Source organism: Mesoplodon mirus, assembly GCF_964341445.2.
Source record: "Mesoplodon mirus genome assembly, chromosome: 11".
Lineage (NCBI taxonomy): Eukaryota > Metazoa > Chordata > Mammalia > Artiodactyla > Ziphiidae > Mesoplodon > Mesoplodon mirus.
The window spans coordinates 61,433,136-61,460,558 of NC_138987.1; the positions used below are offsets into that span (position 1 = coordinate 61,433,136).

The 27,423-nt window shown below is 43.9% G+C and overlaps 1 protein-coding gene across 16 annotated transcripts in view; it reads right to left on the reverse strand.

The window, feature by feature from the left end:
• Nucleotides 1-27,423, reverse strand: part of R3HDM2 (R3H domain containing 2) — a 156,334-nt gene that overhangs the window by 11,217 nt on the left and 117,694 nt on the right. For 7 of the 16 annotated variants that reach the window (XM_082634540.1, XM_082634538.1, XM_082634542.1 and 4 more), the window contains 15 exons: nt 26,371-26,457; nt 25,762-25,888; nt 24,655-24,733; nt 23,941-24,000; nt 23,240-23,380; nt 22,699-22,807; nt 19,839-19,934; nt 16,924-16,955; nt 12,423-12,655; nt 9,758-9,924; nt 5,406-5,507; nt 2,665-2,907; nt 1,766-1,892; nt 976-1,136; nt 354-508 (listed from right to left, as the gene is read on the reverse strand). In XM_082634540.1, coding sequence (XP_082490666.1) covers nt 354-508; nt 976-1,136; nt 1,766-1,892; nt 2,665-2,907; nt 5,406-5,507; nt 9,758-9,924; nt 12,423-12,655; nt 16,924-16,955; nt 19,839-19,934; nt 22,699-22,807; nt 23,240-23,380; nt 23,941-24,000; nt 24,655-24,733; nt 25,762-25,888; nt 26,371-26,457 — 1,919 coding nt within the window. The remainder of the gene's footprint in view (nt 1-353; nt 509-975; nt 1,137-1,765; nt 1,893-2,664; nt 2,908-5,405; nt 5,508-9,757; nt 9,925-12,422; nt 12,656-16,923; nt 16,956-19,838; nt 19,935-22,698; nt 22,808-23,239; nt 23,381-23,940; nt 24,001-24,654; nt 24,734-25,761; nt 25,889-26,370; nt 26,458-27,423) is intronic. The other 9 variants (XM_082634544.1, XM_082634543.1, XM_082634532.1 and 6 more) reach the window with 5 other exon arrangements.

A 27,423-nucleotide genomic window follows, 5' to 3' on the forward strand; every position in this document is an offset into this window, starting at 1 on the left:
TCCATGGATATAGATGTACACAGAAAAATTTACATATGTATACTCCAAATTGCTTTTTTAAAATAATAAGCAGTCTCTATCTCATAGTTCTGAATCCCACTGATAAGAAAAACAAAAAATGGGGGAAATTATAAAGCTTCTGTCTCCGAAGCAGGAATTTTTCCTGCTGATGAATTCTTATGCAAATATTGAATTGACAAGAAGAGGAGAATGAACTCCCTCATGTTCTACCTGCTTTAGGGTACCACTGGGATCTTTACCCCTGCCTTTCTTTCCCAGTGGAAACAAAACCATGGTGCAACAGTTGCTAAAGGTCTGTGGGAGATGCACCCCAACTCTCTGGGAGTTCTCACCTTGTACCGTTCTGCTGAGCTGGAGGGATCATGCTGTAATACACTGGTACGCCCCCTGCTGGGAGGCCCCCTTGCACAGATTGGCTCGCAGGGACCAGCATGGGTTGCTGGAAAGGCGGCTGGACCACATTTTGCGAGTCATTACCCACTGGGATCTGGGTGGAGACAAGAAGAGAATGACCACTCTTACTCCTAAAGAGTTCATCCAAAGAACAGCCTCTAGTCATCACTAGACCAGGACACTCTAACCTCCTTCCCTACCTTTAGAGACTCCTATTCTCCTTACCTGCGTAAAGGAAATGCTTAGAGCTACCTCCATTCCCTTCCTCTCCAAACCTCACCCATGGGCATGTGATGTACAGGAAGGAGCCTAATTTCCTCTAGATCCTACTTTTCTGGGCATATACTCGTTTGCATGGCTATATAAAAACCAAACAATTTAAATAAAGACTGTTCTCAGACTCTCTGGGCCTTCTCTCAGAGGAAGAAAACCTAAAAATTCTAGGGGTAAAGTGAACAATGTTTTAGTGTTCGAGTTGTCAGACTGGAGGATGTGGGAAACTCTCCTCCTTTTCCTCATCCCAAGGACTGGATGATCTTTCCTAGTACAAAATGCACCCACTTGGTAAGAAGGCAGTGGAGTGTACTGAACCACCAGGCCTTGCATCTGGCCCCCCATGCTGCTCCTCTGGCTGCTGAGCAGGCCCTGGTTCTGTGGCTGCTGGACCCCAATCATGCCTTGGTAAGCCGCCTGCTGCTGGTTAGGCATCATGGGCTGTAAACCTAGGGATGGGCAAAGCAGAGAAGACATCGGCATAGTATCAACAATGTTTAGGAGGTCACACTCTCTCAGTAATTTTCCTTCTATTTTACTTTTTCTTTTTCTGGAGATCACAGGTTCCTCTTCAGGACCCTAATCATTCCTGCTGCCCCACCGCCCCCTGCACCCCCTGCTTTTTACTTTATTTATTTTTAAAAATAAATCTATCTATTTATTTTTGGCTGCACTGGGTCTTTGTTGCCGCGCATGGGCTTTCTCTAGTTGCAGCGAGTGGGGGCTACTCTTTGTTGCGGTGCACAGGCTTCTCACTGCAGTGGCTTCTCTTGTTGCGGAGCACGGGCTCTAGGCGCACGGGCTTCAGTAGTTGTGGCACACGGGCTCAGTAGCTGTGGCTCGCGGGCTCTAGAGCACAGGCTCAGTAGTTGTGGCGCGCGGGCTTAGTTGCTCTGCAGCATGTGGGATCTTCCTGGACCAGGGCTTGAACCCGTGTCCCCTGCATTGGCAGGCAGATTCTTAGCCACTGAGCCACCAGGGAAGTCCCCCCTGCTTTTTAAACAGCGAAGGTAATTCTCTTTCCCAGTCTCCGCCCTTTCCTTACTCACTACCTTCTTACATCAGCCGTTCCTCTTACCAGGTTGCTGGGATGGCTGAGGCAGCTGTTGACCACGTTGGGGGCTGTAGGCCACCGGGTGAGAGAGAGGTCGATATTGCTGGTTGGAGTTAGGATACTGTCCAGGGGGATAGTAAGAAACCTGGATCTATGGTAAGAAGAAACAGATGTATCAGAAAGTCCCTCAAATTCAGCCCCAACATCCCCAAACTATTAAATACATCACAGTTAGTTCCCAGAAATCTGTAAACGGAGCTATTGTGGGCCTGCAATTGCAGCATTAGTATACAAGTTTGAAACAGAACAGGAAGGACTTGTGTTATTTGAAAGATGGCCTTCTTTTTTTTTTTTTTTTTGCGGTACGCGGGCCTCTCACTGTTGTGGCCTCTCCCGCTGCGGAACGCAGGCTCCGGACGCGCAGGCTCAGAGGCCATGGCTCACGGGCCTAGCCGCTCCGCAGAATGTGGGATCTTCCCGGACCGGGGCACAAACCCGTGTCCCCTGCATCGGCAGGCAGACTCTCAACCACTGCGCCACCAGGGAAGCCCCTGAAAGATGGCCTTCTGACTAGAAAGAAAATTCTCAAGTCAAGGTGGGGAAATGGAGGTGGGTAGGGGAGAGTTATCCCCTCTGATTTGTCTAAACTGGAGGAAGAAAGAAGAATTATAATACGGGGCAAACTGAATTAGTGATTTATTTTTTTAAAAAATATTTATTTATTTGCCTGTGCCGGGTCTTAGTTGTGGCATGTGGGATCTTTTAGTTGCAGCATGCGGGCTGTAGGTGCAGCATGTGGGACCTAGTTCCCCGACCAAGGATCGAACCCAGGCCCCCTGCATTGGGAGCACGGAGTCTTAACCACTGGACCACCAGGGAAGTCCCTGAATTAGTGATTTAAACTGGGAACCCAAGCCACTCACCTGCTGAGGGGGCTGCATGTAGCCCTGGGGTGGCAGGACTTGCTGAGTAGGTGGTGCATGGTTAGAAGTGGAATAGCTGGAAGTAGGGAGGGGCTGTCCTGTAGAAGCCATGATGAAGCTAGTCTGCTGAGGGTGCTGGGAGATAAGTGGGGGCTGGAACAGAGCTGAGGATGGGTCAGCTGCTTCAGTAGAACCTTGGCGGCTAAGGCTCATTTGTCCAAAGGGGTTGCTGAGATCATCTGTCTGTTGAGAGAGTGAGGGAGACCCAAGGACTGAGGTCATATCAAACCCCAGGTCTTTGGATTCAACACAGACAGACAGACAGAAATAGTAGCCCTCTCTACAGCTTTCCTTCCTTACACCAATTTGGGACACTCCTGCATGTGTGCCCTAGGAGGCGCCCTAAGCCTCTGTCATATGGTGTTTTTTTATTGATTGATTGATTGATTGATTGCCCTAAGCCTCTGTCATATGGTGTTTTATTTATTTTTTTCACAAGCGTTTTTTTTTTAATTTATTTATTTATTTTTGGCTGTGTTGCGTCTTCATTGCTGCGCGCGGGCCTTCTCTAGTTGTGGCAAGGGAGGCTACTCTTTGTTGCGGTGCGCAGGCTTCTCGTTGCAGTGGCTTCTCTTGTTGTAGAGCATGGCTCTAGGTGCGTGGGCTTCAGTAGTTGTGGCACGCAGCTCAGTAGCTGTGGCTCTCAGGCTCTAGAGCACAGGCTCAGAAGTTGTGGCACATGGGCTTAGTTGCTCCGCAGCATGTGGGATCTTCTCGGACCAGGGCTCGAACCCGTGTCCCCTGCATTGGCAGGCGGATTCTTAACCACTGCGCCATCAGGGAAGCCCTCATAGGGTGTTTTAAATTGCTATGAATTGAACAGCTGTTTGAAGCCCAACTCCAGAGCCAGTCTCCCTGCCACATATGGGGTAACAATGGTCACTCTGATTATGATCTTTATTAGAATTAGTCCTGGGAAGATGGGAGCAATGACACAACTTCTATATATAGAAAAAACAGGACAGATTAGTGGGGAAAAAACCGTACAAAATCTTTCCATTTCCTGTCTTCCTCATGCCTCCAACCATACAAAGGGCCCCTACATTGTCATAAATCTCGTTTTTATAATAAAGGACCCAGATTACACCTTGCGTGGATTATGGGTGGGTTCATGTGGCTCCCCAGCTCTGCCTATGCAGTGGAAAGACTGGTGGGCTCCCAATGCCTGCTGCTCATCTCCTTACTCCCTCGTGCAATCATTTCCTCCCCTGTTCTCTGACACTTGCCTAGAGTTCTCCTGCCCTTCAGAAACCACTTCCAATTCTCACCTGTGAAAGGAGGCCAGGGTGAGTGGCCAGCTGGAGGGCGAGACTGACTGGCTAGTCTGTAATTGCCTTCCCTCTCAGCCCTCTTCTCTAAGCAGAAAGAGTGAGGGTGTTCCATCCCTCACTTGTATGGTGATAGGTTAGTCTGTTAACTTCCTCATCTTTTTTGCTCCATGGACAGTAATCAAAATACACATATACATACACATGCAGAGCAGAAGTTCTTTTGCAAATGAAACTAGCAGAAACAAAAGATAATGCTTTCCTGTGGTTTCACTCACTTTTCAGGGATATGATCTTAGCTATTTTGCTACCTTAGTGGGCAGGAATAGATGACAGGAGGACTGGACTGCAGTTACTATTTTGAGGTTCATATTCTAGAACTTTTCAGAATGGAGATAAGAGGTGGGAGGAAAGAGGGGTTTCTAGTAAAAAAGCAGACAGGTGTGATTAACACAAAATTTAAAAAAAATCAGGGCTCCTATAACCGTGATAGAAGTTATCAACTATGAGACAAATCAGATCTTCAAAGGATTTGTAGTCAGGGTACGAACAATTTAAACAGCATGTGCTATTCAACAGAAGAGGATATTTTTAATGTAAAATAATGGTAAAATAGGGGAACATTTTAAGTTTTTACCAGTCGTACCAGAGAAATCTGCAACTGTTTTTATTTTTTTTAATTAATTAATTAATTAATTAATTAATTTATGGCTGCGTTGGGTCTTCATTGCTGCGTGCGGGCTTTCTCTAGTTGTGGTAAGCGGGGGCTACTCTTCGTTGTGGTGCGCAGGCTTCTCATTGCAGTGTCTTCTCCTGTTGCAGAGCACGGGTTCTAGGCACGAGGGCTTCAGTAGTTGTGGCTCCTGGGCTCTAGAGCACAGGCTCAGTAGTTGTGGCGCACGGTCTTATTTGCTCCGCGGCATGTGGGATCTTCCCGGACCAGGGCTCAAACCTGTGTCCCCTGCATTGGCAGGCAGACCCTTAACCACTGCGCCACCAGGGAAGTCCCTGTGTTTTTATTTTTAAAGGAAATTATAAAGAATCATTCTGTACAGAATAAACTGGGTTCCTCAGACATGTCCTGGGAGCAGATGAGATGAAGGATGCACATGGTAGAGAGGATGAGGAGCCCAGGTTAGAGCAACATCTGATTTTGTTCCCTGTCCTGAAACTCAGGGGAATTCAGTGTTCTTCTCTGTCTTACATTTAGGAATCTTTTGATGCCTGAAGTAGTTATGAGGTCACTAGAATGAAGTATAGTTCAGCCTGTGCTGGCCCCTCAAGCAGAAATACCTTCTAACAATAGTCCTCTAAACAGCACGACTGTTTTGCACGGTTGTCACAGACTGACCCAGACATGCCCAGACACAGGCCACACACGGACAAGACAAAAAGGGGGAATGGAGTTTATACCATGTTGTACTGCTGGGGCGGAGAGACTGGCAGAAGGACTTGGGGACAGGAGCCTGGAGAGAACTGAACAGGCTGCGGAGAGGGCTGCAGAGCCGGGACTGGCTGTGGACCAGCAGAGAGACATGTGGAAAGGGAAGAGAAAAGGGAGGTAAAGGGAGAGGCATAGGCGGGGGCGGGGGTGGGGCAGAGATGGGGAGGGAAAGGGAAGGAACAACAAGGTTAATCATAAAAGAAATTTCACATGAAAAGTAAGGCTTCTGAGCAGACTGGAGACCAAGCCCAGGACAGCTCATGGTTTTCACATCTCTGACAAATAAGCAATCTCTCCTATAAGTACAGACGCACTGCACACTCTGCCCCATTAGCCACTCAACTCTGCAGCTGTTGTGAGCATCTCAGAGCCAGGGTCTGCCGCCTGATCCCAAACACAGCTTTTTTCCCAAGCATTTTTCCTGAGCATAGGATTCCTGGGACGCATAACCCTCCTTGAATGCCCACGTGAGAAGGGGTTCCCGCTTCTGTAGGAAGGGTCATCCAAGGTCTGGCTCGGCTCTCCCAGGCATGCTCCTGATTTCACACCACAGCTCTCCTGAAGGAAGTGCTCATTCACAAGGATCATCAGCCTCCCGAGGGCAGAGAAGGAAAAATAAGCCAGTTCACGCTTGGTTCCGCTACTTCCTCCTGCTCCAGTGCTTGTTCTATGCTCCTCCAGGCTGTGAGGGCAGTATGAAAAATGCTCCCATAAGCAAACAGGGAGGGATTTAAGAATAAAATATAAATAGCCTAGTTTTAGCTTTTGTTCCTTCAGTGCCTTCACTAGCCTCAAGCAGGAGGACTTGCTTATTAGGAACATGGTGTGTTCTAAACCAACTAATGGGGAGTATTTTTTTTCTCTCTCGTCTTCCCCTCTAGCTATTTCAATCACCTCATCGGTTCTCCAGTCATAGCCTCTGGAGAAGCTACGAAGAGAAGGGGAAATAACACTGATATACATTGTCTAACTTACATACATTATCTCACTACAACCTCACAATAATCCTATAGGGAGATAAGATAACTTGTATCTGCAGTTAAGATAGTAAGGCTCAGAGAAATTAAATCATACACCCAGGATCACACAGCTAATGCAGCAGAGCAGGGATGGGAACCTAGTTCTGCCTGACGTATGTTCTTTCTACTCTACTCTAGCAGTAGGGAGGAGGTAAAGGAAGAAGTCAAACAAAATTACATAAACATCTTTTTGTTTGTGTAACTCTCCTTCCTCTTTCCAAAGTAGAGTATTAAGAGTTGTGGGGGACCAAGGTATCAATACTCTCCTGCCACATATCTCCTGGGACAGCCTTTCACAGAGGGGACCAACAGTTCCAGAGTCAGAGAGTCCAGGAATTATAAGACATCCAAGATGGAGAATACTCCTGATATCTGCATTAAATAAAATGTAAGTCATCTTGGCTAGGAAAAAGTTACTGAGAATCCACTGTGTGACGTGGGAGAGATAATGCCACAGCCTTGAAAATAAGCTCTCGGCTCTCCTGGCACACGTATTTTCTGTAAGCCAGTGGCATTCCAAATGTAACTGCTGGCCAAGCTGCTCAGCTTGAGCTACCTGTGCTGGTAACTTTTAGACCCATTTTCTATTATCCTAATCCACTTCTTTCTTGGGGGAGGTTCTGCCATACTTCAGGCCTTACATTCTCTGGGGGACAAGGAGAGGCCTTAGGGACAGGGAAGTGGTAAAACAACTCTGCCTGTTTTTCCTCACATTTGTGAGTTCTGAGTAAAAAGTGAAGAAAGAAGAAAGGATGCTCCTCTGTTAGGCCTCTCCCAACTGAGGAAGGGTAGTGGTAAAGGCAGGCGTCTCAGTGCTATTTTTAAGTTATTCTACCACTACCCTCAGCTACAGTTCTCTTCTTAGAGAGTCTCAAACACCAGTTAGGGAACTTCAAAAAACGACAGGGAAGCCAAAGACTGGCCCTGAGGGATGTTGACTGCCACCTACTGGTGACTTCTGGGCTAGATCATTGGCTCTTGGATCCTGACTGGACTCCATGGAGAGGCTCAGCGGACTCCTTCTCAAGAGGTCTACTCTAAGTTAATTGGGCAAAAGGTAGTCACTGGTCCTTTAATCATCAGTCTCACCCCTTGGTTTCAAATGTTCTACTGATACGTGATATGGAGGCCTACTCTGACGGCAGAGGCCTTCCAAGAAGAGAAAGAGCATAGTTTAGCCAGCACTGCCCCCAGGCCTGGAGCAAATGCTTTTTGCTACAGAGCTAAAGGTTTTTCTTCAAAAGGAAAACCTTTAGAGTAAGCACAGTGGTTTATGTGTGTGTGTGGTCACTTCCTCCATCCCTTCACTGTTACGTACCATTTGAGAAACTAAACAGTAAGTATTCTGGGGCTCAGCAACTTGAGTTTGGAGAGCTACCAGTGCTGAGAGACAGGGAAAAAGAGAAGGGAAGGAAGAAAGAAAAAGGCAGTAGGAAGAGGAAGAAAGGGATAAAGAGAAAAGGAGGTATATATAATGGGGTGGTGCTGGTATAATATTAGCAGCTACCGTAAGTGCTTCAGAGACACCAAAACTTAACCAAGCATAAGATTTTTTAGTTTGGCATTTGTGATCACAATTAATTGCAAGAATAAATTTCTGAGATCTCTGTACCAAATAATGTTCCCCTGTCCCCAGTCTATAGGACCTAACCTAGCACTGTACTGCCTGTGGACGATCAATCAATACCAAGAACTGACCCACTGACCCTCACGATTCAGAAGCAGGGACAGAATCGGAGTAAAAGTTTGGGATTTAGGGCCGATCACCTGAACATTCTATCTAAAAGCTTTTCAGTCCCCACTGGTTAGTCTCTTTACTTATCTCTTTATCCCCCTCCCACTCTTGCTGTCTGTTTCTAGATATGGATGGAAGGAGGAGACAGATGGAAGACTAAGAGGGAGAAAAGGGAACAGAACTGTATTAAAATACACACATTTTAGAAAACTCAAAAAAATACTGGGACCTTAAAAAAGTGAGACACACACACAGAAACTGTAGGGGATGGCTGGAGGGAGAAGTTCAGAGTTTACTCACAGGTCTGAATTAAGACACAGACAAGGAAAAGCACACACACATGCTATGCTTCAGTATGAAGCGAGGTAAGCTAATGTGAATGAGACTTAATGAGGTGGTAGACAGATGGTGGTAGAATAAGAAAGAAAGTCAGGACTACAGAGAAACTGATTTAGGGACTGAGATGAAGGACTTGGAATGATTGGCATGTGTGTTACTTTAAGCCACAAAGCAGAGTTTACTGGATCTTCACTGTTCTTTATTTTAGTTTCATTTCCCAATGTATGAACGGGGTAGTAATGGGCCATTCTGGGGTGTTTCCACTCTAGTTTCCAGTCCCTGGGGTATCAGGGCTTAGGACTTGCTTCTTGTACCTGTGGAAGAGATATATCTGAGGCCAAGCTGGACTAACTGAGCAGGGAGATGAGGGAGCCTGGGAGGTGAAATGAGAACTTAAACTGCAGCAGAAAAGAATATGGACATATTGGCTTCCTGACTACCAGAGAATACTTCAGGATAAAGTATAGGCTCTATTCATGAAGAGCTCTATTCATGGAAGAAAACAGTAAGTGAAGATCTCAGCATATCTCTCCTCAGAGTATTAAGGAGACTTTAAACCTAAAACACCGAGGAGGTTCCAGCTTAGAATAGGATCTGATTCTTATGCTGATGACTTGCATGGTCTCCACAGAAGCAAAACTTAAACCCTAGTTGGAACCAACATCTAACAGGCCAGCAACAGAAGGAGAAAGAGAGAGCTCTTTCTCCCTCAAGCAACAAAGACAACATTGGGGGGTTTTGTGCTTTATGGCAGGTGTTTTAATGAGTGTTATTTCCTTTCCCCAAAACCCCAACATATAAATATTTAGTTATGGGTCAACAGCCATATGAATACACTCAGGTAGACTATGGTAGGAGGTGTGATGTTTTCAAGCTCCATGTATGGATATAGGGAGCAAAATCGCTTTGCTAATTACACAGGATAGAGGGAGACCGAGTACAGTAGAAATGTGGAATGGGGTAGAAGGTCCCACTGACAGTTCTCAGGAGGAAGAGAAGGAAGTATAAAGCAAAACAACTCCCAGGGTGACGCCACTAAGAACACTCTGGCCAAACCTCTGCCCTTCCTCTTCTCTCCCCACAACTCACATACAAGAGGTGGGGGAGGGAGTGGCATATCTCCAAAAACAGATCTTTCCTGCCACCCACAGCACAAGAGACATGACTGTACCTCCAGAGCTTGCTTGAATCAGAGAGGAGGGGGCTCTGGCACCGAGTGGTGACTCACCTGTGAGATCATGTGATTATTCAAGGGTGGCTGCTGCTGAGGCGTGGGAGGGAGAGCAGGAAGTTGCTGCTGCGGCTGCTGCTGCTGGGCAGTACAAGGGAGAAGGCCCCGGACAGACTGGGATGAGGTGACCTGGCTGCACACTTCTGGGGCACCTAGCGCCATACCTAAGGCAAAGAGGAGACCCAGCAAGGGTTGTAAGCACAAGCCATGAACATACCCTCCCCTGGGGGAGGGGAGAGGGCTTTCCTCTTTCCTTGCTGTTTTCCTTGTCATTCCTCTTCTGTCCACTCCCCCACTGTCTTGGGGAGATCCATGCATGAGCACAGATGCATTTCAACAGTCCTGCTGATGGGAGTCCTCATCTTAGCAGGTTTCTACTCCCTGGGGACAGTAACCACCTTGACTGTCAATGTTTGGTTTTGGAAATAAACAAAATGTGAAGCTGCTGAGGTACCTTCCCTGGAGTGCCTAGAATCTGTCCATCATGATTAGACAGCTGAAAACATGAATGTTTGCTTCCTGGGAAAATATAGATTCCTAGTCCCTTAAGAAACTTGTCTTCTCTTTGATTTCTTCTCAACTTGCAGCATCTCATAAAAGTTGCTGAAGGCAACCTTCAAGCACGTGCCTGTGCACACAGCCCCACACAAGTTCATCCAACTATTTTCTCATTTCCAGGCTCTCCAAGTCATGTATGCATTTACACAAAATACTTTTACTGAATATCTACTATGTGCAGGCACTGTATGATGAACTGAGGACACAAAGGCAAAGGGAACACAGTCCTTGCCCTTGAGCAGAACAGGATCTTCCAACGGACATCCACACAACGATTAAATCTGATAAGGGATGCATCAGTGATATGAATAAAGTTGTATGAAAGCAAAGATGAGGAAGCATAACTCTTGGGAGGATTAGAGGGAAGAATTTAAAGAGGACGTGGCAGGAGTGATAGGTCTGAAGGATGAATAGAAGGCCTGTCAGACCAAGAGGAGACAAAGCTAATGCCATATTCAAGAAATGGTTGGGAACTCCCATGGTGGTCCAGTGGTTAAGAATCTGCCTTCCAATGCAGGGGATGCAGGTTCGATCCCTGGTTGGGGAACTAAGATCCCACATGCCGCGGGGCAACTAAACCCATGTGCCGCAACTACTGAGCCTGTGCACAATTAGAGAGGCTGTGTGTCACAACTACAGAGCCCATGTGCTCTGGAGCCCGTGCACCAGAACTAGAGAGAAGCCCGCATGCCAAAACGAAAGATCCCGTATGTCACAGCTAAGACCCGATATGCAGCCAAAAATAATAAATAAATAAATATATAAATAAATAAAAAGAAATGGTTGGGGCTTCCCTGGTGCCGCAGTGGTTGAGAGTCCACCTGCCGATGCAGGGGACACGGGTTCGTGCCCTGGTCCGGGAAGATCCCACATGCCGCGGAGCGGCCGGGCCTGTGAGCCATGGCCGCTGAGCCTGCGCGTCCGGAGCCTGTGCTCCGCAACGGGAGAGGCCACAACAGTGAGAGGCCCGCATACCGCCAAAAAAAAAAAAAAAAAAAAAAAAAGAAATGGTTGGAGGGTCAGAGGAGGATGGACATCTGGAAATGAGACTGAGATGGCAAACTGGAGTCAGGAAGTTATGCTTTGCTACGTAATTTGGATTTTATTATGCAGGGAATGCAGAAACATGAATATTTTTAAGAGAGGACTGACATAGTTAGATCTATGTTTTAGATTGGTAAACTGGCTCTAAAAAGGGCTGAGGATAGGGAATTCCCTGGCGGTCCAGTGGTTAGGACTCCACGCTTTCACTGCCAAGGGCCCAGGTTCAATCCCTGGTCAGGGAACTAAGATCCCTGCAAACCGCCCAGTGTGCCCTGGCCCCCACCCCGAAAAAAAAAAAGGGCTGAGGATAAAGCAGGGAAACCGGCATGGATAAAGGCAGAGGCAGTGGGGTTAGAAAGGAGGGAACAGAGAACGGCAACAGAAACCTAACAGAGGCAAAATCTTTACCACTACTGATGTCTTTTGAGGACAAGACCTACAGAACTTCTAGGACGAAACTCAAGCAATTCTTCAGAGGCAGAAGGATGGTGAAATAGAGGCTCGCTGGATAAAAAGAACTAAATACTCCTCTGCTAAGAGCACAGCAGAAATATATGGAGAAGGTTACACAGTAGCTCAGGAGAGCTGAAGGGTGGTTCCCAGGCTGGCATGTGGAACATATGCTCCTTCTCAGTGACCGGGCTCCAGAGAAGCAACTGCAGCAGTGTCTCTTAAAGCTCTAGCCTATTGGCTGCTACCAGTTAATTACAGTATTACAAACTCTAAGGTTCCCTCTGCTCTACAAACCCTCTTTATAATCTCAGGGGCCACAGAATGAAAGCAGCCATCATCCTTATTTTAGTACATAACCTGAACCTGGGTTGACAGGGATGTCCCACCTCGGTCAGAAATCAGATAAAATAACCTAATCCCAATCAGTTTTTTTTCTATTAGGAAAGAAGGTTTGAAAGAAAATCAGAGAAGGGACTCACAAGGACAATGGATCCAAGAAATCAAATTTCCCCTCATCTGGCTGTGTTAGTGTTTTGTTAAAAGGAAATATCAGTGATGTTTTGCAGAAGATAAGCAAGAAATGACGGAAGGAGAGAAGCTCTGTTACCTGGCCTGGAGATCCTTCCTGCACTGCCACCTTTACTGCTCCCAATGCTGTCACCCCGGGTGAGGATAGAGATTCCACTGAAGCTGCTGGCTTTGGTGACAGGGGGCCGCATGCTCCGGACAGAGCCATCAGAGTCCGTGCTGCTCCAAGGCCGTGGCTCCAGGGATTTGAGTTCGCTGTCTGTGCTGCTCTGGCGGCTGCTTGAGGTGCGGCTCAGCCCCTCGCGGTTCCCCCTGCATGCAGAGACCGCAGTTGTCAGAGCACCCCTCACCTACCACTTCAGCAGAAGGGCTACGAGAGAGTTCATTTCTATCCTCTCAGTGACAAAGGAGGGGTGAGGGTTGGGGGAGGATGGACACTGACTTCTTGTTAGTTGGCTGGCCAACCAAGACTTAATGGGAGCAGACACAACAAGATCCAGTACAGTAACAAAGAGCACAGAGGCAAATCTGGAAGACAGTGAACTGGCAACTAATTCAATACATCAGACCAGAGGTGGACGGGAAACCACGTACATGATGCTGAGATTGGCTGTGGTCTCTTCCCCTGGCCCTTCAGGGATCCCACACATGCAGTAAATAGTGGGGAGCAGAGGGGTACCAGTTCCTTCTGAGAGTTCTTAAAACAAAAGGACTCCTAGAAGTTACTATTGCTGGAAGGCAGGAGTAGCCAGTGACATGGATAAATCCTTCGATAGGTCTTCCATATAACACATAGCTGAGCCAGCAGAGGTGCTGCTTATGGCCACGTTTTCAGGATTGGGAAGAAGAGTATAGTGGACTAAAGGGGCACTCAGTCTGATAAAGAGAAAACTCAGTCTAAGAGTCTGGAATCAACCCAACCTGTTTTGTGGAAGTTTTGTGTTAGTGTCTGAGAACAATTGGTTCCAGGGTCTCTAAAGGCTGACATCCTCAGCAAGATCAAGCAAACATGCCCTCAGGACTCAGGATGGCAAAGAGCAGGGGGCTGACTGTGCCTAGTTGCTTTCATATTAATAACCCTACTGCCCTAGGCAAGGCACAAGGCTGTTGAGAAAAGTGATTCATCCTCTCTTACTTTACTCTGGAAACACCAGGGTTACCCTGATGCTACAATCACTGTTTGTGAGTCTAAACAGCTGTACTCCTCAAGATATATGAGGCTAGCCTGAAAACCCTAAGTCTTGTTGAACTCTTACTGCTTCTTAATCAATAAGCAACCAAAACCCAGGAATTTTCCTTTCAGATCCCCCACCCTCCAACAACTAATGACCTAAGAAAACCAAATGACAATTGTAAAGATTTTGGTATGTATACTGGGGAGCAACTGAGCAACAATCATGGTAGCTTGGGCTCCCTCCTTTCCACCACCATCCCACCCAAAGCAAACAGAAAACCCTATCCCAACCCCGGGAGCTTCCAAGACATTAGGCTCAGAGTTATTCTACTAAAGAAAGGTATTTTTCTTAAGGGACTAATGTTAAAGAAAATACCTTTCTTTATTAGAATATCTATTATTCCAAAGGTACTGTAGGGAAAATGGGCAAAATATATGCTAGCGTCACTATCTTAGTTTTTAGCCAATCACGGTGGGCTAAGAACACACTGTCATAGCTGGTTAGGGACATGTTAATTCTCTGAATCCCAAGTAGATGTATATATAATCTCATTGCTTCTCTCTGTATAGTTTATTGAATAGAGGACTGGAAAATACCCCTTTCTCTTGGGGATGTCAAAAGTAGAATGGGAAACAAGAAGTAAGTATACATCAGGGACTCTCCAGCTATAGAACCAACCTGAAGTGAGAGCCAATGGCTCATGTTTACTGAGCGGACTCAGTAAAGATGTGTGGGTTTGTGTGATATGGGGATACAGCAGTAGCAATGAATGAGGCTGCTCATTAGACATTAGAACTTGAATTTTGCAAGACAAGCCCTAATGGCCTTTTATACCTAAATCAAACACTATACTTCTATTAGGACAATTCTGCCATTTACTTTCTTCTTCTACCAGGGATAGACAGTGAATGAGTCAACTTTAAACCAAACACTCTGGGAAACTTGAGCCAAAGTACTGATCCAATTCCCCCAAGACAGTAATGGCCAAGTGCTCACATGTGGATTGTCTGATGATCCTGTGACTTACCTGGGTTAGTACACTACACCCCTGAGAATTAGAGAATCTGAGTCTGGGCTAGGAAGAGAGATCAGCTCTCTTTCTCTTGCTCTGCAACTAAACCTAATCTCTAGTCATGGTTTTGTACTTCGCTAAAAATAAGGCAATTAGGGAAAGTTTACCAGATTTAATTCTGAGAAATGGATTGGGTTGTGTTATGGAGGTGCAGGACAGAGGACATTCACACTTCACAGTCCTATGAAATCAGGAGCTGACTTTGTTTTTACAAGTGAATTTAGTGCTGGTGAAAAGTCCCGTTTATTGGGTCTGGGGTGGAGAGGCCTGTGGAAGAGGTGACAATAAATATCAGTAAGCCTCAGTGTGGCTTATTTATCAGTGGAGTAGAATCTTCCAAAGAATAGAGAAGTTGCCATAGTTACTGCCAATGTGGATGATGGAATCTGGTGTTATGAGTGTTTGTTTCACATACCTGGGAAGAAAGGTTTAAAGCAGTTACAGAAGATCTGCTTCTAATCATCTGAGTTCTGGACTAGTACCCAAATAGAGGAAGAAGTTACCCCCTTAAGAGTCCATGGAGCTGCAGTTTAGATGACCTAGATCTTTAATCAAAACTCAGTATGGAAAGCAGCCACTTAAAAGGAGGATTGGATAGGAGAGGACTGCACCTGCTCACTAGATCCTTCAAGCTATTGTCTGCACAGTTTGACGCAGTTTGATGCTCCATGGCACTAATAAGGCCATCATTCTCAGCAGTGAATTAATTAGGGGTGATGTCTGTAGGGAGCTGGTGTAGTGTGGTGAAAAGAACACGGGACAAAGAGTCAGTCTCAGTTTTGCCATTAACAGCCATGTAAACTTGGGTTAGCTACTTAATCTCTCTGCTAAGCGTTTTCTTACATGTAAACCAGCTTACCAAATCAGGATATTGAGAGAATTCAATCAGATACAGTGTACTTTGACAACCATAAAGCACTGTGCATTGTCACATGCAGGAGTTAATTTAAAACTTCTGTTTACTATAGGTATTCTGGGATGTTTATGGAACATGATTTTTTTTTTTAAGGGGGATTCTACTATCTATCTCGACCACCACCAACAATGCAGAGCCCTTCTGCCTGGGCTTTCAGATGGACCTCAGGGCGGGCTGCTCCAGGAAAAAGAGTTCAGAGATGTGGAAAGGGAGATAAATCCTCCATCCCAAGAAGGGGAAATCTTGCTATCCCAATTTCCACATGATTTAATTAGCTTTAGAAAGGACAATAGGGAAAGGACTACTAAAGTACTGGGAATGAGAGCTCTAACTAATATGTGTTAGTCAGCTCCTACCAAGCTTAGGATTGAAAAAGAGATAAAACCCTTTGAAAAGGGTGAGACCTGAATCCTAGTATTAAATACTCAGGTTTTCTGTACTCTATAGTTTTTCTATTGGTAACATGGAAAGAATATACTTAAAATGAGTTAGTGCCGGGATGCGGTCCTAAAATGCTTCTCTCACCACTGCCTTGTGTAATTGTCTGGGGTGGGACTGAGAGACTGAGAGGAAAGGGTGGTTCTCATGACTGCTTTGTGGAAGATGGAGAATATTAGGCACTGGAGAGGTTAGTACAGCAGCCTTCACCAACATTAAGAATAAACCATGGACAATCATATGAAAGACACGCTCTAAGTCCATTCTAAGGCAGACAAGTTCTTTCTGAGATCATCTTAAGCATTACATTGTCCCAAAGAGAAAACTACACAGACAGAGGTGTTTGTATGTTTTTTTATATGGGTGTGTGTATTATTCTTTCTTAAGGATACAAAACATTCCCTGTGCCGGGTCAGGGATAAACTCTTCACATCTTTCCATAGATTCGGAAAAGGTAGCCAGAAGACACCCGTTCTTTTACCTCAATATATATATATGCTGAAATCCTCCAGAAATGCCCAATTCCAGCAAACTTCTGGGATAGAGCAGTACCTAACCTAGACATACTTATTTGGTCCCCTTCACCACCTACCCAGGACTTACAATGAAATCAGCAACAATAAAAATAAAGTCATTGAGCAATAGCCATTTTTTTTCTAATGGGGAAAAATATCCAATGTTGCAAATACCACAAATTGACTTATTCCACAAGCAGCCATGCATGGAGCAAACTCACTCCGCTGAAAAGATTAGAGCAAAACAAAATAAAATTAAAAAAACAAAACAAAACAAAAAAACAAGGAGAGATATAGACCAAACAGAGGTACCTAAAAATTTGCCTTCTCTTGTGAGAGCTAGAAGAAAAGGCTTCTTTGGAGAGTCTGTTGGTTAACATCAAAGAAAAGCATCATTACAGGATTATATTAACCTCACTGACAAAGCTCAATGAGAAGCAGGGAACATGCTAAGTGGTACTAACCTGATGTCACTTAGATATCCGTTCTGGCCAGTCTAGGTGAAGGGGAGAAAACGGAAAATAACTTATAAGAAAACAGCATGGCATAACCAAAATGTGTGTCCATGATGCTATGAATACCCAAGGTCCTCAAACCAAGCTCAACCCCAACAGGGAGAGAGGGAACAGCGACAGGATGACCCACACCCACACACCCAGTCTGACTTCTCACCTTTAATGGAAAAGAGCATTCGGCATTTTTAGCCTTCCCACAGAGTGTTTAAAAAGAGAGGTCAATAAAGGTAGGAGTATGGAAAGGAGAAAGGAGAGTATTAACCTAACTATTATTTCTTTTTTAGCTCTAAATTTATTCTCTCTAGAGGTAAGCTGAGCATAATAATTGGTGTGCTTGGTCCTAAAGAGTGTATTCAAAGGAAGGGAAACGGGACACAAGAGGAAGAAATTTAGTTTTTTTGGAAATCATCCTCAATGACTATCCCACTTCTGTCCTCTACACTGGCCAAAATGAAAGACATTCTGACCTGAGACCCAAGGAGAGTAAGAAATTGGGCAAGTAGGTACTTTTCAAAGCCTAGAAAAAATGAGAAAATTAAAAGCCTAAAACATTCCTTTTGGGGATCATTTCCTGACAAAGCCATTGAGCTGCTGAGTGAAGTGAGCATTATGGTGGACTCCTGAGCCTTAGAAAAAGGTAACAAGAGTATTCAGCTGCTGAGCACAGGGGGCTCCATGCAGAGCAGAGCCTGTGTGGGGCAGCTTTCCCAATATACAGCTCAGGCTCCAGAGAAGGCTGCAGCAGCAGCATTTCCATCCAAACACCCTTCTTGCCACTCCCCTTTATTTTGGACCGCCTCTTCCTCCCCTCGGCCACAACCTACAACTCCACCCTTAAGCAGTTCCCTTTGACTGGCCAGGTTCTTTCCTCTCCACATGAGAATCTTTGGCATATAGTGGGCTTTGGCCATTTTTCCTTGTCTAGACCTTTTGAGATCCCTGATGCCTCTACCACAGCAAGGGTTAGGAAGTGCTGAAATGAAAGTGATAAATCCATAAGGATTTAACAAAGAATACATATATTAGTAGAGGCGTGAGAGACTAGATATCAGAGAAAAAAGGAGAGAAGAGCTAACTTTGACTTTGTTATGGTTGTCGATAGATATATTCCAGTGTTGTTCATAATAAGCGCTAATATCCTATTAAAAGCTGCTTGTGCTTTCAGAGTGGCTTTGCTAATGGCTGGCACGGTGGGAAAGTCATCTTCCATGTGTCAGTGAAGCAGAGGAGCACACCACAGATAGCTATGCTATGAGGTCACTGGAACTTGTTAATCTAAAGAGCCCAGGGCAGAGCAAGCTATTAAGAGGTGGTTTACTTTAGGGGTTAAGAGCGTGGACTCTGGAGCCAGACTGCCTGAATTCAAATACCAGCTCTTTCACTAACTAGTGGTGTGATCTTGGGTTACTTAACCTCTCCATGCCTCAGTCCCTCATTTATAAAATGAGGAAAATAATGTAACCTATCTCACAGGCCTAGTGTGAGGATTAAATAAATTAATGTGCACAAAGCTCTAAGAACAGGGTCTGAAAGATAATAAGCACTATATAAGTGTTTGCTATTAACATCCACCATCCTGCCCTGTCCACAGTTTAGGGTCATCACCAGCCGTAGTCATGTACAAATGACCTCTCTCCTCTCATTCCACTCAACTGATTTGCAGATAAAGTTAGAAAACCGTCTTTGGGCTATAGTTGGATAATTTGGAGGATGGATTTTTCTGACTCAGAATGGAAGACTACATAACATAAGAAGATTCCTTCTCCTTGGACTTTGGGCCAGAAGGTTTGTTGTGTATCTGTCCACAGTGAGGCTCCTTGGAACACTTGGGTCTCCTGAGACAATGGAACAAGCTCACAGAGGAGTTCAGTTTTCTAGAAGTTAGAGACAATATTTTTCTGAACTAGGTGATGATGAGAAGATATATATATTTTTGTCTTGATGAGGGAGGGGAGAGTGGGGAAATGGGAGGAGAGTAGTGTCTATCTAAGTATATTGATTAGAACTGGCCATCTTTTGATGGCAAAGGGAGGCTGGCTCTTCTTCCTCTGTTTGCTACTTTGACTCTAAGATGGTGCTGCTATCTGGATCATACATTTTCCAGAGATTTGTTTCTCTCTTGACCTTCCTGAGTTTCTCCTATATTTCTGTTCAGTCTGGTAGGCAAAGGCCACCAGATACAGGGGTACCAAGTATATCTGATATGGCCCACAATTCTTAAGAATAAAGTTGCCTATAATAATCCATGTTGCCTTTCGGCCCACGGAGCAGTCCTACTCTAAGAAACAAGGTAAGAAAGGAAGGAAGAGACTTCCTATTCAGGTCGAGACTGTAGGGAATAGTGAATGGTACCCTCTGTGCATGTGGAATGTGGAGCTCAGAGAATGGATGCCACATCTGTGCTCTGATAATCACCAACATAGCCTAAAAATGAGCCTGGCCAAACAAGATGAATGTATACGCTGTGTGGACACTAAGTCTTCCACTTAGAAGCAAAGATGCCTAAAATGGACAGTGGAAGTGAAAGAGGGTAAGCAGGAGGGTTTGACGGGCAAGATTCAGGGCCCTTCCATAAGCCCTGCCAAAACCATTTCTATTGTCAATCTAATCATATCTACCAAATTCAGCCACTCCATTTGTTCTCTTTATATGCCATATGCATTAAAAGTAGTAAGAATAAAAATCTACAGCTTCCTAATAAGCCACATTTAATTTTAGAGATCAAATATGGGACTGGCTGATGTTGGTTAAAAACAAAATCAGAAAAAAACAACAAAGCATTTATGGAGGTTTCATTCCATTCACAGTTCCAAAGATTAAGAGCTAAAAGCTAGGGGCTGACAACTCTCAGAAGCTACACTTACCTCTCGGGCAAATATTCTCTCTCGGACCCTTTGATATTCCTCCTCTCTCTCTTCTATTGACTTGCTCCTCCTTCCATCCTGCAATGGAACTCTGATCTAGATCGATGAGCAGAATTAAGCTAGTTAAGTTCTCCTCGTACTGCAAGCTCACTGCACACCAGCAAGGAAGAGAAACCGGGAGAGTTTATAGTTGCCATCAAAAAAATGGAAAAATAAATAAATAAATAAAATTTCCAGTGTTGGACAGGTTTCACTGGGTACATCTGACCATGCAGTTTGGGAGATCAGGTTTTCTGGATGGTTGGGGCCTCTCCATCTCCCCACCCCCCCAACCAACCAGAGTATCAAGAACAATAACTTTTTATAAGGATTGGGTTGCTTCCTTGTGTAATCAGGTACTCTCCAATCAGTAAGGATGAAGAGAATAGCCCAGGGAATAAACAACATTGCTTTGGAGGGAAAGCAAGGGATAGGAGGAAGCTAGAGAGGGAGAAGAAACAGGTATTTAGCAGAGCTAAATTTAGAAGAGTTTTTACAGAACTAGCACCTGACATTATCCCTTTTTTAGTCACTAACGCCATGGCCTGTAGACCCAAGTCACACACAGCTCAGCAAAGAGGGCCTTGGAAGTGAAATCCCAAGGGCGAAGCTAAACTCAGAGCTTAAGCATTTTTCCTCATCTTAACTATAGCTACTGGAGGGAGGGAAAGAGAGAGAGCTTACAGAAATAGAGAAGAGAACAGAGCAACACAAAGAAGAAAAGAGAAAGAAAAGGAGAATAGAACAGAAAGAAGGGTGGACAGAGAAAGGGCCAGACAAATGAGATACCGTATTGAGAAAGGGGAGAGGTAGAACGATAGAAAGGGATAAGTAAATGGAGGACAGAGAACCTTACATTCTCTGAAAAATGTAGTGAGGTGACTAGAGGGGATGGCTGGCCAGACCACCACTTCTGGCTAGCCTATGACCCAACTCTCCACCACTGTCTTTTCCTCTCTTAGCCTGTGAGTTGTGAGCACTGTCCTGGGTAGGATGTTATAGAGTGTCCTTTTCCATACTGCTCTTTAAGGCAAGGTGCTCTGAGGGAGGTAAGTCATCAAATGCATGTCATCAGGTTATAAAAGATTCTGACCTTCCATCCAGAGGCTTTCAAAGTTTCAGATGAAGCAACCAAGGAGACTGCTCCTCTAGGCTGATCTTCCTGGACTTCACCACTCTCCAGAGGTAAGCTAACTTCAGGAGTATCAACTTTTGACTAGATGTAGTTCTCACCAGCCTAAATAACCTAAATTCTGCTAACTGTCCTTTTACAAATCCCATTCCAAGAAGACATAGGACCTCGAGGTGCTATACTGTCCTTAGCCCCTAGCACTGGTAAACCAATGGCAGAATAGAAAGAGCATTGGGCTTTGAGGTCAGGCAGAATCTCAGCTCTGCTACCTCTGAGTAATGTCACTTAAGGCAAGTAACTTAACATCTCCTAGCTCAGTTTTCTTATATTTAAAGTGGGGCTAATAACCCCCATCTGGATTGGGTTGTGTGGAGGATTAAAAGAGATAATGCATATAATGTGTTTAGAACAGAGGCTAGTTCAGGGAAAACACTCAATAAAATAGCAGTTACTGTGTTTATTATTAATATTACCGAAAGACAGTGCATAGAGCCTACCCTATTATGGATCAAGCCTGAAGCTGAGAGATGAAAAGTTCACAATAGGGAGAGATTCCATTCCACCCCAATATGCCTCTAGGCCTGAATAATTCCTGATCCACAGAAAAGGGGTTTTGGGAAAATGGAGAGAAGGGCATCAGGATGGAAAGGCTCTTTCTTGTGTTTTAAATTTTATTTGTCTTTTTGTATGTTTCATTGTTTTCAATCTGACCCAGCATGTTTGTCCACGATAGATAATGGCACTTTTCTCAAAAGGACTCCCTCAAATACTCAAGTAGCAAGCAGGAAAAGTCCTGGTCTCAAGACCATACAATATCCAAAGAAAACTAATTTTGACTCCAGAGGTAAGATATTATTATAGTTATCATTAATTAGCAAGACTAATTATTGGCTTTACCCAACCATATTCTTTAAACCTTAATCCTGGTTCTCTACCTAACCTCCTTTGGAGGCTAAGCAGAAGCAGGCTGGATCTTAACCCCATGAAGCTAGGAAAACTAACCCCCAAACATCACTATCTGAAGGATGGGCTAGAAACCAGGGCAAAAGCCAGGCCCATAAATGAAGGGATGGGGCAGACTTTTCACTTCTTATTCCCACAGGAGTGGATCAAAAACCTGCCTGAGGTTCCCAGCATCAAAAGCCAAATTAACTCACTCACCTTGGTGGAAGAAGTTGGGAAAAGAATAAGGAGTTTGCAGAAAGGGATCAGAAACACCTTTACAAGTGGGTAAATTAGATAACAATTTTGCAAGTTCAAGGCTAGCCCTGAGATAGGAAGAGTGGAAGTGGGATAAAGTAGCTTTGGGGGGTTACCAAAGAAATCCAGAACCATTAAAGAAAAAAAGAAGGGAGCCATCAGCTGAATCAAGGCTGAAGCAGGGAGGGACCTTGCTTTGTCCCAAAATGAAGTGGAGTTAGAAGTCAGTGGCAGAACCAGGGAGTTCCAGGCCAAATGAGAAAACCCAGCAAACCTCAGCACCATGTCTCTCTGGGGCTAAGAGGGTGGCATTTAGCTCAACAAGTGCAGTTAGTCCTCAACATTAAGCCAAAGCCAACTCAGTATAGCTCAACACTTTTTTCCACACTAAGATATTTCGAGTTTTCTCCATCCACAAAAATTCTTTTCCCCTCCCAGTTTCTCTTACTGCAATCTCTCTGTATAGACCCAACCCTTTCCATTCTTCACCTGGTTATCATCTCGGTCCATACTGGCATCATCTCTCTTGAGAATGAATCTCTGCTGAAATTCTGTATTCTTCTCATCCTTTATATGTTCTGAGAATCTCTGTTCAGGGCTGGGATTGGGAGAGAAATGTGGAAGGAAGGGAAGAAAGACTCTTGTCAGGAAGCAGACCTCCTAGTATAGTTCTCTTAAATTCTACAACTCCCACCCAGGGGATTTCTGAAGTCAGGGAACCAAAGAGTCACATGAAAGTTTTAAAGAAATCCTCTGGGACTGTTCTTTATACATCTATAACTTATCTTCTTCCAAAATTATACCTGTCCTATCACTAAAGGTGAAGAGAGGCCAGGAGCCAGTCTTCACAAAACACTAGTGCCTCTAACATCTATTTCCAAGGCCTCACAAAGAGTAGAAATTGATAATATAACCCACCCTCCCTCCACTGTCCCCTCTCCAGAAAGAGAAATCTTGATCCTACACCTTCCTCTTCCACCCCAAAGGCTATCCCAGGAAAGTCTCCCCAATCTGTGGTTTCCTCCCTTACATTCTTGTGTTACTGGTTTTGTTGATGATGACAGCTTTTCCAGTTTGGTCAACATTGTGGTCCATCCCAAAATAGGCAGCTACCCGATGTAATAGCATCCGGTGATATGAGGTCATCTGAGGGAACTTCTTGAACTGGTTGCTGCAGGGAAACCCAGGGGGAAAAAGTGAAATAAGGACAAGTAACAGCAATAACAACCAATTGCAATTTTTCTTACAAGTGTTGAAAGTGGGGAATTTCTTAGGAGAAAGAGACATTATTTTAAGGAAGATATTTACTTGATGGTAACCAAAAAGGTTCTCTCAACTTTATCTACAATATTTTATAGATCCCTCTGACCCACTATCCTCATTAAGACTACTCCTTATGCAATAAGCCCTAGGTCTCACCCACCTAGATGATATTCTACAAAGAAAAAAGGGAAAAACTTAAGAATAGTGAAATATGGGATAAGGGCTAGCTGCTAAACTTTTTTCAACTCAAGTCTAAGCAATAACTTAAAAACTTCATTTAGTTTCCACACATACACTTTTTGATCCATTCTGATTACTTCTCCCCAACTCCTTTTGGTTCCCAGTGAGTTATTACTTCCAAATTCAGACTTTAAGGGAACGATGAAAGAGGGATATCCTAAAATTTTACCTGAATTTCTTTCCAGTACCCCTCCCACCTCTAATGTGTATTTCATTCAAGTAACTTACTTGTTGTCATTAATAAAGTCCAGAATCTCCTGTTCTAATTTTAGCAGCATCATTCTGTCCCTGTTTAAAAAAGATTAAAACAAAACAAAACAAAAGGCAGCCCTCCCATAGACATTGAAAGCAAGGATTGAAAACACAGCCTGCTCACTATACAAGCTGAAGGGAGGGATAGATCCAAACCCCGAGAGTGGATCAAAAATGTAAAGGCTGCTGAGCCTCACTGCCCTGTCTTATGTTACTTTAAAAAAGAAAAACAATCAAGCCTCCTAATAATGTACTTTATTTTCCTTGTCAGAAACCTAATTCTGTTGCCAGTCATACTCCTATAAACACATACTTTATACTTATAAATCTAATCATTATTCTATACTCCATCTGGTTATTTATAGAATTTTTAAACAAGTATGATTTAGCTTTGGTACAAATCAATTATTTTTTCTTCTGTGCTTTTTAATTGTATTCTCAAGCCTTCATATTTCTTTGTCTGCATTCTTCTTCCAAAGAATTTTTCTCAACTCTTCTGGAAGCAGGAACCTCAATATGAGGTTATTCTGAATCTCCAACAGAATATAAAACTACTCTGGAGAGAAATGGTGTGTCGGGGGCTAGGCATCCTAGATTCTAATAATGGAAAAATTCTGAGAAGCTATTTGGCCTCTTGGGTATTCTGCTGGTCCTGGCCCCTTTCCCCCTTCCATCAAATCATGTTATTACCTTGGGTTCTTTTTCAGTGTATTTACAAGAAATTCATGTAGGTCTATTCCAGTGGAGTCCGTATATTCTTGGCTGGAGTCTAGAACACCACAGTGAAATAAATTAAAAATAAATGAAACTGCCTTGCATGATCTCTAACCCCAAGCAGAAGCCCACAACCTGATCAGGAGACATGAGAACAGGAAAGGAGAATCAGACTTCAGGATTTTTAGCTTAAAAATCAGAATGACCTTGATTTGCCAGCCCCTCAAAATTCCCCATGACAGTGATATAAGGTGGAATCTGGGTCACAGTGTTCCATTCGTATTACATTGAAAAGCCACCTTGCCATCAATAAGTATTTATTGAATGTCCAGACCAAAACAAAGGTTTTATTCTAGTTAAGGAAAATAAATTCTAGGTAAGGACAGACAGGGCTGAATTTTCCAGAATCTCAGCAGATATGTTCAAATGTTGACTATTTATATGATTATTTATATTTATTTATAAAATTTTAATCCTAAGATTGCCTTTTTCCTCTTAATTATCATTAAAAAAATTTTTGGGGGGGCCGTACCGCACAGCTTGTGGGATCCTAGCTCCCCGACAAGGGATCAAACCTGGGTCCCCAGAAGTGAAAGCGTCGAGCCCTAACCACTGGACCGCCAGGGAATTCCCTTAATTATCATTTTTATGGACCATGTCTTTTGGCTACCAGCCCAAGAATTTAAATCCAAAGAGGGCTTAATAATTACATGCAAATTTATATTATTAAAAAAAATCACTCCAAGCATCCCCAAACCAAAATATAAATATTATCTAGAGAATCTGCTACCAGTGATGATCCATCACTATTTATTCCAGAGCAAAAATAAAATCAGAATTGACTACAATGTCCTCCCCTATGGGTAGCCCAATGTTAATGGAATAGCTCTCTGTCAGCCCTTAAGGCAGGGCTGGATAAAGCAGCAAAGAAAGTAACTTATTTAGGCACCTCCCCAAACAACGAAGAAGTCAGCAGGACACTAGGAACTGTTGGGCCAATAAGGCCAGTGGAAGGAAAGGTGGAAGGAAACGGCACTGCAGAGCCAGGCCCCAGGACAGATGAGAAAGGGGGAAAGTCTTCACCTCTAGACAGCATCTTCCTTGGGACCTTTTCTTTGTTTTTGTCCTTGTCTTCCTTTTCAGAGACATCCTTTGTGGACTTTTCTTCCTCCTTGTCAGAGGGGCAGCTGATGTGCAACTGAATTATATCCTTGGACAAGGGGAAAGAGAAATATAATCAAAGGGGAAAACAACTCTCCTGCAGCTCCTCTGAAATCTCAAAGAAGGCAAATCTTAGGGTGGCAGCATTCTCTTACAAAAGAGAATATTTTGTTAATTAAATTGTTTTAGCTTTTGTTCTACCAAAAGGGTAGAGGCTAAGCTTCTTCTGTCAACAATCACAGCCTACTGTATGGAAAGCTCAAGTTATGCTTGCTGTTCCTGCCATATGAATTGGAGTGGAAATGGTTCTAACCACCAGAGGGAAAGGTGTGGGTCTGCATCATCCTGGGTGGTCCAGGTGTGAAGACCTATACTTCATGCTCTCACCCATGCCCTATTTGACTGCAACAGTCTGTTTTGAAGCTCCTCTACCCTGATTTCCAAGCCTAATGTTGATGCCGTGGTTGCTACACCAGTTTAGCAAACAACTGCCAAACTCAAAAGCTACGCTTACTCTTATAAAGGACCTACCTGGGTTTCTACTGGCCCGTCAGCAAACGGGGCAGAGGACTCCTCACACACTGCAAGGCTGCGCACCAACTTCAGCTTGGAATTAGACTGAAAAAAAGAAATACACGTACATATTCCCTTGGTGGACACTGGGAAAGCTTTTGGCTGAATAAAGGGCATTCTCTTTGGCTCTGTTAGTTGCTTCCCCCATAAATAGGGTTTTTTTTTTTTCCTTCAAACAGGTCCTACTCATTCATTCCTGATTCACTTGAAAGATAATTCTCTTGCTCACAACAGCAGATATATAAAAACAAAACAACTACTTTGGACAGATGATAGGAAAACCACTTTGCTTAGCTCTCCTCTCTCTCTAGCTCAGTGCTCCAATATCACACTCAGAAGTTTACTGAGGATACACAGCACCAGAGCTTAGTAGAAAGACTGGATTTAAGAACCAGAAGTCCTAGCTTCAACTCCTGGTTTGAGATATGAGATACTGAGCAAATTACTTGACCTCTCTGGGTCTCTTTTTGGTCCTCAATAAAAGCAGGATAAAAATGCTTAACGGGTTGGTGTGAGAATTAGATTATATAAAGCATGTAAACATATGTATCATAAATAGTGCCTAGTATGAAGTAGATGATAAATGCTAAGTGACTCTAAACCTGAGGTGGCAAGGGTATGGAAAGAAGTGTCTAAGAAAAAAGTAGAAAGAAAGAAAACTTTCTAACATTTGGGATTCAGTGTGACAACTAAGCCACTTGGTTTACTTATGCTGGCTGGAGAATCCCAAAAAGATCTGAATTCCACTTTATAAATCACTGCTCTCCTAGGTATCTCCAAAGTCAAAAATTATAGTGACTCATTAGAAATCTACCTATAAACATTTATTGAGAGTTCTTACAATAAAATCAAAGTTTACAGTAAATATAAAAGCACAAAACATGGTATGTGTGTTCCAGGTAGCACAGTATAATGAAAAGAATTTGCAAGTCTGAAGAACTGACTTCAAGCCTAGTTTTGCCGCTTACTAATAAATGTCCTCTGTCAAACTCACTCAAACTCTATAAGCCC